Below are 14759 nucleotides of genomic sequence, written 5' to 3' on the forward strand. Positions count from 1 at the left end.
ATAATAAACTTTAGTTGCAAGATGACAGTTGCATCCCATTTCTATTTTTGTTCTATTTCAATTAGGGTTAATTATGTTTTTGGTCCCTACAAAATTGCGACCTTGTAAGTTTAGTCCTTACTTAATTTTAATAGCATTTTTAATCCCTACAAAAAATTTCTGCACTCAATATTAGTCCTTACTCAATCCAAATTTGTTTTATTTATGCTTAAGCTCTTAAGTTTTTCAACATTTTTTTACAGGCGTGTTAAGAACGTTATTAAAAGGTCCTCTGAAAAAAATATCGCAAAAATTTGATTTCTACGTCCATATTTTTGTTACTTATATCTTAAACTTTTGTCGTTTTAAAAAATTCATATTTAATTTATTTCATGTTAAAAAATTATAGATTTTAGTAAATGAACCTTTCATAGTGTTCTAAACTTGTATAAAAAGAATCGTTAAAAAATTTAAGAGTTTAAGGATAATTAAACAAAATTTATTTTAGCAGGGACTAAAATCATAAGTAAATTTTTTTTTGTAGGGATTAAAAATGCTATTAAAATTAAGTAAGGACTAAACTTACAAGGTCGCAATTTTGTAGGGACCAAAAACATAATTAACCCTTTCAATTATTCATCCTTATCCAATAAACGTAAGCTTCTGTCTCTAAATTGAAGCAGCAAATACCAATTTTACATAGAGTGCTTTCTTGTTTTGGTTTATAACAAGAAAAATATCCACCACAACAAATACAAAACCTAGGGCCAGGGGGACCAACATGGATTACGAAAGGAGATCTAAAATACACCCCAAACATGAGTCTAGATTTACATATTCAAATAATTACTAATTTTGTGTTCAAAATTGTAATTCTAAACAAATTGTATTTGTTCGAAAATGGATTTTTGAAACCGATTTGGATTTCCTGCTATTACAGGATGTTGTAACAAATTTTGATCGTCTGATTTCAAGTTAATGACTTGGATCGTTTATATTTAACTTTACTAATGTACAATCTGAATTATGTGATCTCAAATCAACGATCGTTTATTGTGTGCAACCATGTGAACTTGTTGCAATCCAGGTCACTCTGAAACCCTCAAAGGTTTTGAAAGAAAGTAGGTCCCTTAAATTGTTATTGCATGTACTAACCGAAGTACTAAAGGACCCTTCCTAAATTCACGCCTTGCCTCAAAATAAAAAAAGACCCTTCCTTGGTTAACATCCATACGTTGTTGTACCTACTGATAACTACTTCTGCATTTTGGTCTGCTCATTGTACCTACATAAAAGAACATCAACATTTTTTTTTTTTTTGAAAGAAAAAGAAGAAGAAAGAAGAAGAAGAAGAAGAAAAAGAACATCAACATAGAAACTTCACTTGTGAAATTACAAGACACCAAAAATTAAACAGGTGGAAGTTAGATGTTTTTTTCCCATTAGTAGTAAAGTAATCCCTCAAGTCTACTTCCATCCACAATCTAATGTCATTATAGTTTATTCCACTATATTCCTTTTTTCCAATAATACAATGATAACCTTAACTAACCTTAACTAACCTCATTGCAGATCACAACAGAGAAAGCATAATTTTACTTTTCTTCATTGGAGCTGAGATGATGTGTCTCATTTTGACAATGACGCTATTTAGTACCTCAGCCACTAATCTATTCATTTTCTTCACATACTCTAAATGAGTACGTCAAGAACCATTGGAGATAAATAAATTTAAACATTCAGAATTAACTGTGAAACTACTGGTAATTATTTATTCAATAACGGTGAAAAATATCAAAGAAACATTCAAACTACAATTTCTACCAATGGTATATTACTTAGTCCATGTCAATATGATCTCTTTTTTTCTTTTTGACAGCATCAATATATAACAGCTACATAGGAAGGATTAACAAGTATAACAAACAAAAAAAAAGATTAATTTTTTTTAATCTTTTATCATTAAATCATACAGATTTGCTGCTTATAGGAAAGGATTAACAAGTATAACAAACAAAAAAAAAGATTAATTTTTTTTAATCTTTTATCATTAAATCATACAGATTTGCTGCTTGGGTTTATTGGCTAAGGAAAATTAATGTTATACAATTTTAACACCACAGACAAAAATGAAATAAGTTACAATACAACTGAAGAGAAAATACATCTCAAAGTTCTAATTATATATCTATTGGTCAGGAGAAGATTTAAGCTGTTTATGCTGTCCATCGATCAAACTTATCTGTCGTTTGAGTTTTGAAATATGAGCTTGAACCTACGCCATGGAAAAGATGAAATAACTATCAGTTGGCAACACAGTTTTCTCACAAGGTTAAGATGATAGAGTCATCCAAAGTCGTCAAGAAAGAGTAAAGCATATTATAATTTGTGCAACAAGTACTATTCAGCATGTATCAACTTCCACAAATGAGGACACATAAGCATCAATAATTAGCTTATTTAAGCTTATCTTATAACATAAGCACTCGTGTAGTTTGAGTTAACTCATGAAACAGTTTATGACTAGTCCACGATTAATGAAACACTATTTTCGTCGACTTGTTTCAGTAAATTATAAACAATAGCCTGTGATTTTTGAAAACATACACCTTGTATCTAAGTAGTTTAACCACATTTCCCTTTTGATGATAGAATTAACTTATTCATAAACGCTTATATGATAAGCACTTAACTACTTTGTTTACCCAAATGGACCACAACTCGAGCAATCAACTTGACAACAACTTAATAATAAAATACAAGGAAAAGAACCATCACACAGAGTTTAGCATACTGAACATGGTCAATGATTTGGAGAAAAAATAAGTTCCTCTATAGAGCATGATCACAGAAATAAAAAGTAAATCATGGAAACAGTATATCTTTGGTCTTAATGACATAGAATGACTTACTAGTATTTATTATTTAGAGCATTATGATAAGCATTTTGAATATTCAGCCCGGCATAGAAATTATTAGAACACACATGACCCACAATTGATAATAATGGATGTCAGAAGCAAATCCTTTAATGAACAAGCACAGGTGATAGTACGAGATAGCTATTACATAAAATTGAAATAATGTTAATTTGCATGTACAATGTCTTTTCTCTCTGACCTGTAAATTGATGAAAGATAATAGAGGATGACAGAAGCAAACTCTTCAATGAAGAACACGCTCTTTCTTTAGAAGTTGAATTAAATCATTTAGTTACAAACAGGAATTCCTCTCATGCACAGGTCAGTACAACCTACAATCTTATTTGAGTAAAATTTGTACTAATAATTCGAAGACAATTATTTTAACTCTACTAATCCCAAAATTGGACGTAAGCATCATCCAAACAAAAATAGAGTTGAAGCATAGAAAAAAGTTTTGACTGATAAGTCATCATTATATGTTATGAACGAAGAACAAAGAAAATATTTAGGAAAGAGGTTCTCCATTAAATATACAGTGCAAATTCTAACTTTTAACCCTAATTAAACTAACTTTTTAATTTCTATTTATGTTTATTTATACAAATATTATATAAATTTTAAATAAAGAACAAATAAGTACCATATGTAAAAGTAAGGTGGAATCATGTCACTGTCAGCCACCTCACCATGTAATGGAGGGATCCTAAATAACTAAGATAAAATAGATTTTTCTTTCTTCATATAGAAGTACACAATTTTTTGTAAGGAACAAAGCTGAAAAGCTTCTATTACCAAGACCAGAAATTTATTTAAGCATATTTATTAGTATAAAATAGCATTATGATATACACTCTGAACATTCATGCCCCACATAGATATTATTAGAACAACCTAATCCACAATATATTGATGATAATGGATGCCAGAAACAAATCCTTAAATGATGAACAATCACAAGAGATGGTACAAGATAACTATGAAATATTTTGAATAAAACCATTTGGTCACAAACAAGAATCCTTTACATGCACAGGTAACTACAACCAATAATCTTATTTAAGAAAAATGAGACGCAATCTATTCTAATTAATACAAAGGCATAATCATTTTGAGTCAACGAATAATACAAAAGTGGGTCATAAGCATCACGTAAACAAAAATAAACTTCAAGTATAGAACAGAAGTTTTGAATCTTTAACCGAAGATTCTTGATTATATGTTTAGAAGTGTGGAGAGAATACTTAGAACAAAATCATAAAACTTGATGCTATCACACTCATGTACAATCGACATTTCTAGGGTAATAAACAGCCAAACACGTGTACATGTATGATACAGACTTCATTATGAGTAAGGATGCAACCATATACTTGCTGTAAATTGTTGATTCAAATTCAAATAAATGTATCATCATGGCAACAACAACTACTTCGACTTCCACAAATATTATATATTTTAAATATGATATTATGTCCATCATACCTGCTGACGAGCTGCTGCCAGCTGCAAGAGTTCATCTGCTTCTGAGAAATTCAGGAACCATTGGCTTAAGGGATTATCTTTAGTATCACCTCTCCTCCGTTTACTAGCATCTTCGATTGGAACTGCATTTATAGATAATGTAACGTTAATTAAACTCAAATGTGGAAAAATGAAAGCCGCAGGTGACTATGGCAATTGCAAAGTAACATACTAGGAGGAGGCAAGGTAAGCCCAGCAGGTAGTCTTGGCATGTTCACAACTGGGTGATTCTGCACACGAGCTAAAAAAGCTTCAGAGGGATCGGGGAAAACTACCTCATCATAAAATTCCACAACAACAGGCTTCTTTGTGGAAAAGGAACTGCCTTCATCATCTGGATACAACCTCAACTGATGATATCTGTATATACATTACACTTCAATAAAAAACAAGATTCAGAAATTATTTTGACATTCACAAAATATGGTTTGCAATCTTCATGATTTATAACAGTGAATAATAGACCTATGGTCATGTAGTATATCAATGAATAACTTTCAAGCATTGGAATCGTATAGCTGCATGCTCTAATAAAAACATAACACGATAGATATTAGTTGTTTTATAATCATTTAAGCTTATCATTATTAATAAAATGCGGCACAAAAGCAAACCAAACTACTAACTCAATCTAACTGAACTTAGCAGGGCATAGAGCCACAGTACTGCAAGACTTTACAAAACAAAAGCACATAGTTAATGATATGTAACAAACAGGACTTAAAACACTATTTGAGATTTTCCCTACTTTTGAGCATACTTTGAACCTCTACACTGAAGCAAGAGATCACAGTATCACACAAAAGGGTAAGAAACTTTATTTTCCCCATAAACAGGCAACCAAAGACTAAATCAAAAACAACATCAAACGACTCACAAGTTCACAGGCTTGTCGCAAACATCACTGTGGAAATAAAGTGTGATGGCAATTTCAAATTCTCCCCATCCTGCCTCTGACAACTCAAAAGGAGGTGCATCCACAATCCTTGTGGGATTATTGAAACTAGTATGCAACTGAAAAACAACACGCTTTACAATAACCCCCAGGTCCTCGTTGGATGCTCCACGAACATATATAGTCCATTTATGTGATTGATACCTTGTATAACATAAACATTGTTACCTTAGCACATTTTTTGTGTGAAGGAAAAAACCCATTTAAGCAATACATTTATTAATTAATTAAAACAACAATTGAAGGATGCAATGTAAGTTACTTACTCACTAGCTTTTTTGCCAAGCCAAAATGCTACGTTCCCGTATACTATTGGAACACTAATTTCTACATCTTTGAGTTTCTTACCTGAGTTCTACACAGAGTAATAAAAGCACTTAATTAAGCTTTTTATGTAACAAAAGATAAAATAAAGACAAATTGTTTTCATACAAGCTACAAACTATAAGCCATTTTCATTAAGCTATCATGGAAAACTTATATAAATAAGCTGAAAATAGCTTAAGAAAATGTTATAAGTTGTTTCCATCAGTTCTCCCAAACCCAAAAGTGTTTACCTCAATAGATAAGCTCAAATAATTCAATTCAATTCAATCAAGTCAATAAGGGTCGACACAAGATCAAAAACTCATTTGAACAATTAAATCAAGCTCAGATAATATACGACATGTTCGAATAAACAAATTAATTTAACGCTTATAGTAATGTAAGTGCTTATTCTTAAACTATTTCTATAGTAAAAGATAAAATAAAGGCAAACTATTTGCATATATGTTGTTTTCATAAACTATTCAGGAAAGCTTATTGAAATAAGCTAAAAACATCCAAAGGAAATCTTCCCAAAGAGTATCACAAATGCTTATATCAGTAAATAAGCTTAACTGATTCAATTCAATCAAGCTCATTATCAATAAGAGATTCTACTTCAGTAAATAGAAAAATTTCTCTTCACATTGCATTCACATTCAAAAATCATTTTCAAATTTAACATTCTACAGATTGATTTCAAGTTATTGCAGTGTGATAAGTTTGTATCAAATCAAAGCTTCAAATTTGAATAAAGGTGCAAACTTTATGCACTCCGAAAAAAAGGGTATGGTTGTAAAAAGCGTTATTTTGGGATTTTAACCGAATCTGAATGAAAACAAAGGTTACCTTCTTATCATTGTCATCGGATTTGCCCATTTTGATTGGGTGAGAAATAGGGGTGGGACCACTTAATTGAGACTGAGCTTGATCGTGGTTTTTCGAAGATGAGGTGTTGAGCATATCAATTTGTGAATTCGTCACGGAAATCGAATTTGAATCTCAGAATCTGATTCTAGGGTTCGTCACTGTCTGAAAATTACACGGTGCAGTTCTTGCGTGTTACGACGTCGTTGTAAACGGGTGTCGGTGATGATAGTTTAACGGGCTGGGCCTGAAACCTGAATGGGCCAGATGGTACTGGAGATTTTAACGGGCTTATTGCTTCACATTTTTTAATTTCTGAAAAGTATTTTCACACCCTATAATTTTCTCACGCGCCCTAAGCAGTATGGACTAAAGAATTTGAACGGCATAAACACAAAATAAAAACCTCTAAAACACGTTAAAATTTTTCAGAATTTAGAATCCGATTATGGTGCGCGAAAAACTCATAGGATGAGAAAAGTAATAGTCAAATATTTTTTTTTAAAAAATAATATTATTGAGACTTTTCCCACTTAAAAACCAAGTTCTGTGTCTAGATGGGTAAATCTAGACGAAAATGGTTTTCAATGGAAATAATAGTAACTTTCAAATTTTTTTTTTGGTGTAAACTGGGTATCCCCTCGAGTTTTAATGCTACTACATGTCTAAGGCTGAATTCGAACCCAAAACCTTGGTTAAGCTAGAAGAGACCCGTGCATCTCATCCAAACGCTCTTGGGTAACTTTCAAATATTTCTTATACTGCATACATATTTTTTCAATCACTTTTTTTTAGGGAATATTTTTTCAATCACTATTTCGCACGCTTACTCACCTATTGCATATATTTTCAATTTTTTAATGTAGTTTTTAAAAAAAAAATATTTTTAATGTAGTTAGTTTGTTAATTTAACATTTAATTCTTACAATTTTAAATCGAGTTCTACAATATAAAAAAGCACGTCAAAATATTAATTTTGTAAAATTTGAAATTGAGTTTTACGGAACAAACTAGTTTTGCATAGAAATTTAGCTCTTACTCTTTTACGGTAAAATTATTGGATTTAGTTCATATACAATGTCAAAAAAAAAAATCCTATCATGGTCAATCCTATATAGCAAAAAATAAAATAAAATCCTATCATAGTCATAGTAACATTTGCAGGGTTTGAAAAGCCTATCATACAACAAGTGAGATGTCTAAACTCTAAAGCGTGTCATAAAAAAAACCAACCAGCATTAGCTGTTTGAGTTGTTGTACAGGTTTCTTTGTTTGTCAAAAAAATTCAAATGGTGGGTACATCCAAATATGGGGCATTCAAACTATATTTAATTTCTAAATCTTTGATAAAAGACGTCCTAGACAGTATCATGTGGTCCTTTCACGTTCCTTTGCACATCTCTTCAATTATTTATGTACCTAAGGTGGTTTTTCCAAACAATAAAGTATTTTGCAGTTTTGAGTTTAACATACACAAAATTTTCCAAACAATAAAATCAAGTTATTTATTCCTTCTAAAAAAACAACTCAAGTTATTTACGTTACATATATATATTCAAATTTCAGATTCAATGCTAAAATCCTACTTTTTGACCGGATAAGTTAGGCGATATTGTTATTGATTTGGGTGATGGTTCATAATCAATGATTAGTCATTCATAAATCTAAGACCTTTTTCCAATAAAGATAACATTTTATTATGTACTTCAATATATGCTCGAATATTTCTAGTAACCTTGAATCACAAGTAACTTATTGCAGTCATTCCAATACAGTCATGAACGGTTGCATTCTTATGATATTAAAATTCATGATTTTGACTTAGAATAACTTCTAATATTATTTGATCAATTAATATATTTTCATTTTGATCCTGAATTGAATTCATTTAACAAATTAATGATGCTGCTGTATATCATAGCATTTGTTGAGATTTAGCAAAAGCTAATGAATCTGTCATAACATTCTCATTAAGGGAACATTTTGTTTCCGTAGGAATGATTCATACATGGTAGAAACAAAATGAAAAAAAATATTTGTAACAGAAAAAAATAAAACTGCCTTCTGTGCAAATTAGCCTAATCTAATCTATCTTAATCTCCATTAGCATGATTTACAGCGCACTCAAGCGAGAACTGAGGTTTAAGAATTCTTCCTCGCCACAAGGAATTGTGAGACCACCCATAGGATGATCATATCCAAATTCTTCTTCTGCTTGATGTAGTAATTCTTGAAACAATGATTGGTTCAAATATGATACTGGAATCACAAACCGTCTCATTCTATCTCCAACATAGACTGCGAGATAGCCTTTTGGGACTTCAAGTCCCTTGGTAGATTCTTGTGTTTTGGAAAATGATGGCACTCTGATAAGCTTTGCTATGCGGAAACCCATTGTTTTTTAATGGCTAGAGGATTGGTTGAGAAAGAAATATTTGAATTATGATAATTTAGGATGTAAAAGACTTGTGTTGCTTGAGAGTCCAATGAAATAGTGTATATATAGTTGCATTTAGGATGTAAAAGACTTGTGTTGCTTGAGAGTCCAATGAAATAGTGTGTATATAGTTGCAATAAGGGCATATACAAACCAATTAATCAATGAGCTGTGATATGGCCCAGTGAGTGACAAGGGATCACATGGAATTGTTTTCAAGGATTAGGAAGATAAATGGAAGAAAATTAACATACCCCACTTTGAAAAATAATGTCCAACAAATAACCCACTTAAAATTTGAGACAATTCCACTGTGAATGGAACCTGATATTTTTTCTTGCATTTGGGTGGGTATAGCTAATCCAATGGTAGACATGCTTTAGACATCTCACATCTAAGATTTATGTGCAACTTGTTAGGCTTGTGATGGAACAGTTTGAGGAGGAAACAAGAGAACCAATATTGAACACAAGAACATGAGCTATTATGACCCACATTTTATATATTTGCAAGACCAACTCCATGATATTTGCATATATATCAGGACAGAAGTTTGCGGTCCTTGCATTCCTAATTAAGTATCAAAGTCAATTAAACTTTCTCTTCCATGAATAGGTCTGTTTTATGGTAGGGTAGACCTCTAAGACAATCACATGTGATCTTATATATGTTGCTCTTGTCTCCTTGTAGATTCTATGACTCCATCCTAATCCTATACTACAGTATATCCCTCCACCAATCATTCAAGTAGCCAATGGTTTCTCTATATTCTCTTATCTATATATATTCATGGCTACAAGCATTTAGAACCAACACAAATCATTCACATCCTAAACCACTCCAATTTCAAAAACTTGCTTCTTGCTTACAAGTCTTTTTAAAACCATTTCAATTTAAGTTCTGACACATACAAAAATGGGTTTTCGTTTCTCTGGTATCATCAGAAGGGCATCATTTTCTGCAAATCGAACAGTTTCAAAAGCTGTGGACGTGCCAAAGGGATATCTTGCCGTGTATATTGGAGAGAAACGGTTTGTGATCCCAATATCATACTTGAACCAACCATTGTTTCAAGACTTATTGAGTAAAGCTGAAGAAGAGTTTGGATATGATCATCCAATGGGTGGCCTCACCATTCCTTGCACCGAAGATGTCTTTCAACACATAACATCTTGCTTGAAAGGACTATGAATTTGACACCAAAAGAGACTGACATAGTTTAGTAGAAACATTTTTTGTAAACTAGGCATCTAATGAAATTGTAAAGATGGGAAAAAAATGACAATTAGATTCACACATTTATGGAGTATATATATTTTTTGTTATAATGAAAACAAATTCGACTACTCAAGCGGGTCTTCTATGTTTTTGGTTTATTGCACTTGCGAACTTAAGAAATACGACTATATGAGTAATATTGCTTTCTTTAAGAAAAAAATGACTTGGTATTCTGAAAAAAAAAATCAAAGCAGGAATAGAAGTAGAACACATGATTCCTAGCAAGGGTAGAGCAAAAATATTTTTCCTAGGAAAAAAGGTGAAACATAAAGTTACCAAAAAGTTATTCCTTTTTAAACTAAATAATATATACATGCAATTAAAATTCTGTGGTGCAAACGCCTTAATCGTGTATGAGGTACCTTCCTTTCATAAGCAAGTAAGTGCAATAACAATGACAGTAAGAAGGTCAATTATTCTGCTAATATAACAGGCCTCATTCTATGGTCACTGTTAGGATATCTGTTGTTTTGGCTTCAAATTTGTGGTTTTGAGAAACAGAGAAATCGTGACACGATTTCATCAACGTGTCACGATTTTGGCTATGCCGAAAGCATGTTTTGCTGGTGTATAATCGTGGCACGATTTTTGGGAAAACGTGACACGATTTTTCGGCTTGCTGGGCACGTTTTCAGGATAAGGTTGGTCGTACCTTGGGTCGTACGTATCAAACGTGTCACGATTTGGACAAACGTGACACGATTTTGACAGCTGAAGACTGCTATATAAGTGTTTCTTTGCAGATTTTGAAGGAGAGCTTGAAGAGAGAGAAACTTGGATTACAAAGGAGGTAACTTTAGGGTTGAGTGTCTTTGTAGTGAGGATCTCTTGGGTTGGGAAACATTGTAAACACCTTGGGTAGTGAGATTTCGCCATTGGAAGGATCAAAAGCTTCCTTTTGTGTTTTCTCTTAGGATTCATTGTGAGTGTGGGTGACATGAAAATGGGTAGAAATTAGGTCTTGTTCTTTTGTGAGCTTTTAAGCTAATTTCTTGTAACCCATTTGTATCACTTTCATCTTAGTGGATTGGAGGGCTGCTCTCTCCCCCAGAGTAGGTCATATTGGACCGAACTGGGTTACCATCTTGGTGTGTTTGTTCCTTTCTTTCATTGCTTATCTTTATTGCTTTGATTATGCTTGTGGTGTTGCTCTACACTTAGATTTAGATCTGTTTTTGTTGTTGTTGCTTGGAGACACTTTATCTATTGATTACCACTTCCTTTGCTCCACACATCTTTGTTATTCATTGGTGTGATTTTGTCCGAATTCACAACAATTGGCGCCCACCGTGGGGCATAGGCGTGAATTGGTAAAGTTGGTATCATGGGTTCAAAGTGGGACATCGAGAAGTTCACCGGAAGTAATGATTTCGGGTTGTGGAAGGTTAAGATGCAAGCGGTTTTGACACAACAAAAGTGTGTAGAAGCATTGAAGGGTGAAGCGGCGATGCCGGCACATTTGACACAAGCGGAGAAGCGTGAGATTATAGACAAGGCAAAGAGTGCCATTGTTTTATGTCTCGGAGATAAGGTTTTAAGGGATGTCGCGAGGGAGGCTACCGCGGCGTCGATGTGGGCTAAGTTGGAGTCATTGTACATGACGAAATCGTTGGCTCATAGGCAACTCTTGAAACAACAACTCTATTCATTTAGGATGGTGGAGTCTAAAACAATCTCGGAGCAATTGGCGGAATTTAACAAAATTCTTGATGATTTGGCCAACATTGAAGTTAATATGGAAGATGAGGATAAGGCTTTGTTGTTACTTTGTTCATTACCAAAGTCTTTTGAGCATTTCAAGGATACCATCCTTTATGGTAAGGAGGGCACCACTACTTTGGAGGAGGTCCAATCGGCTTTGAGAACCAAGGAATTGACCAAGTTCAAGGACTTGAAGATTGATGATGGTGGTGAAGGCTTGAATGTTACAAGAGGGAGAAGTGAGCAAAGAGGAAAAGGCAAGGGGAAGTCGAGGTCCAAGTCTAAGTCCAAGGGCTTTGACAAATCAAAGTATAAATGCTTTCTTTGTCATAAGCAAGGTCACTACAAGAAGGATTGCCCGGATAAAGGGGGCAATGGTAGTTCTTCCGTTCAAGTTGCGGTGGCGTCCGATGAAGATGGTTATGAGAGTGCGGGTGCACTAGTGGTCACAAGTTGGGAACCGGAGAAGAGTTGGGTTTTGGACTCGGGATGCTCTTATCACATGTGTCCTAGGAAGGAATATTTTGAGACTTTGGCTCTAAAAGAAGGAGGAGTTGTTCGACTCGGAAATAACAAAGCGTGCAAAGTCCAAGGCATGGGCACCGTTCGTCTAAAGATGTTTGATGGCCGTGAATTCCTTTTAAAGGATGTGAGGTTTGTTCCCGAACTTAAGCGAAATTTAATTTCCCTTAGCATGTTTGATAGTCTAGGTTATAGCACTAAAATTGAGCATGGGGTTTGTAAAATTTCGCATGGTGCATTGATTACGGTTAAAGGGTCTAAAATGAATGGTTTATACATTTTAGATGGTTCCATAGTAATTGGTAATGCATCGGTAGCTAGTGTTGTACCTCATAATAATTCTGAATTGTGGCATTTGAGATTGGGGCATGTTAGTGAAAGAGGTTTAGTTGAACTAGCTAAACAAGGTTTGCTAGGAAAAGATAAATTGGACAAGCTAGAATTTTGTGAGCATTGCATACTAGGCAAGCAACATAGAGTGAAGTTTGGTAGTGGTATGCATCATTCTAGTAGACCTTTTGAGTATGTGCATTCGGACCTTTGGGGTCCTTCCAAGACTCTTACTCATGGAGGGGGTTCCTATTTTCTTTCCATCATTGATGATTATTCTAGGAGAGTGTGGGTCTTTGTTTTGAAAAACAAAAGTGACACCTTTGAGAAGTTTAAGGAATGGCACACTCTCATAGAAAATCAAATGGGAACTAAACTAAAAGGTTTGAGAACTGACAATGGTCTGGAGTTTGTTTCAGAGCAATTTAATGAGTTTTGCAGGTTAAAAGGAATCAAGAGGCATAGAACCGTACCGAGAACACCGCAACAAAATGGTCTTGCGGAACGGATGAATAGGACCCTTTTGGAGCGGGTGAGGTGCATGCTTCTAGGAGCTGGGTTACCTAAGAGTTTCTGGGGTGAAGCAGTGACAACTGCTGCTTATTTGATCAATAGATGTCCATCAACGGGAATAGACTTCAAGACACCTATGGAGGTATGGAGTGGGAAACCGGCAGATTACTCCTCTTTGAAGGTTTTCGGAGCTTTGGCATATGCGCATATCAAGCAAGACAAGCTTGAGCCTAGAGCTTTGAAATGTGTCTTCATTGGTTATCCGGAAGGTGTGAAGGGTTACAAGTTGTGGAAATTGGACTCTAGTGGAGGATCAAAAGTCTTGATTAGTAGGGATGTTACCTTTGATGAGACCCGTATGGGGATGAAGTGTAAAGACCTAGAGACTTTAGAACCGGAAACAATGGTGGAGGAAACTCAGTTTGAGGTGGAGCTTCCAAATGAAGAGAAAGATGATGTGGAAGATGAAGCTTCAACATCGGATACAAGTGGAACTCAACCGGTAGTGGATCCCGATTATCTTTTGGCTAGAGATAGAGAGAGGAGGACCATTACGGCACCTAGAAGATATGGTTATGCGGACTTGGTGTGTTTTGCTCTAAATGCGGCTGAAGATGTGCAAGACTCGGAGCCTAGAAACTTCAAGGAGGCATTTGAGAGCAAAGAAAGCAAGTATTGGTTGAAGGCGGTGAATGAAGAGATGGATTCATTGGAAAAGAACCAAACTTGGAAACTGTAACGCTCTCCTTTTTATTTAATTATCTTTATTAAGTTAGAGTCTATTTATGTGATTTATTTATTTATATGAGGTGTTAGTATTTTATTATGTGGCATTATTCTATTATTTATTAGAATATGAGAATTATTAGAGTAAGTAGATTTGGAGGTAGTTTTGAGATTAGATGTCTTTTTATGATTTAGTCGATTTATTTTGATGAGTGATATTTTGTTATGTTATATGTTGGTATTTACTAGAATAATATATATTTGTTATTTGTTAGAGATATATTTGTTATTTGTTAGAGATATATTTGTTATTTGGTGTAGAAATATATTTGTTATTTGTTAGAGATATATTTGTTATTTGGTGTAGAAATATATTTGTTATTTGTTAGAGATATATTTGTTATTTGGTGTAGAAATATATTTGTTATTTGTGAGAAATATATTTAATTTAGAAATAAATAAGATTATGAGGATTATTAGTGTGAGTGAAATTGGGGGTTAGAATAGAAAGAAGAATAAGTTGTTGGGCCTAAATAGATTTGGGAAGAATATTTTAGTATTATAAATAGAGAAGCTTATGTTGGGAAGAGTTTACCCTAAACCGCTTTTTGGAAAAGAGGAGAACATGAGAGAAGAGAAGAGAAAAGTCAAGAGAAGAGGAGAAGACCTTAGGAAAGAAGAACGCTGCTGCTGATTCAGG

At 33.8% G+C, this 14759-nt stretch overlaps 2 protein-coding genes and 1 pseudogene across 3 annotated transcripts; 1 reads left to right on the forward strand and 2 right to left on the reverse strand.

Moving 5' to 3' along the window:
- Window positions 1-1984: 1984 nt before the first annotated feature.
- LOC146931177 (transcription initiation factor TFIID subunit 14b-like) lies at window positions 1985-6733 on the reverse strand. The gene is made up of 6 exons (XM_085702667.1): window positions 6535-6733; window positions 5646-5734; window positions 5302-5523; window positions 4597-4784; window positions 4386-4507; window positions 1985-2254 (listed from the first exon to the last, which is right to left on the reverse strand). The coding sequence occupies exons 1-6, from the start codon at window positions 6646-6648 to the stop codon at window positions 2168-2170; spliced, it is 822 nt and encodes a 273-aa protein (XP_085558793.1). The 5' UTR covers window positions 6649-6733; the 3' UTR covers window positions 1985-2167.
- Window positions 6734-8439: 1706 nt separating this feature from the next.
- On the reverse strand, window positions 8440-9479 carry LOC146931178 (auxin-induced protein 10A5 pseudogene; annotated as a pseudogene). Its single transcript, XR_015006617.1, has one exon. The product of XR_015006617.1 is annotated as an auxin-induced protein 10A5 pseudogene (transcript).
- A 204-nt stretch (window positions 9480-9683) lies between these two features.
- On the forward strand, window positions 9684-10335 carry LOC146931179 (auxin-induced protein 15A-like). Its single transcript, XM_085702671.1, has one exon. It carries the CDS (start codon window positions 9905-9907, stop codon window positions 10178-10180), a length of 276 nt encoding a protein of 91 aa, XP_085558797.1. The 5' UTR covers window positions 9684-9904; the 3' UTR covers window positions 10181-10335.
- The last annotated feature ends 4424 nt before the right edge of the window (window positions 10336-14759 follow it).

The sequence above is a fragment of the Medicago sativa genome, chromosome 4 (genome assembly GCF_051527215.1).
Source record: "Medicago sativa cultivar Bolivia chromosome 4, Bolivia_mono, whole genome shotgun sequence".
Lineage (NCBI taxonomy): Eukaryota > Viridiplantae > Streptophyta > Magnoliopsida > Fabales > Fabaceae > Medicago > Medicago sativa.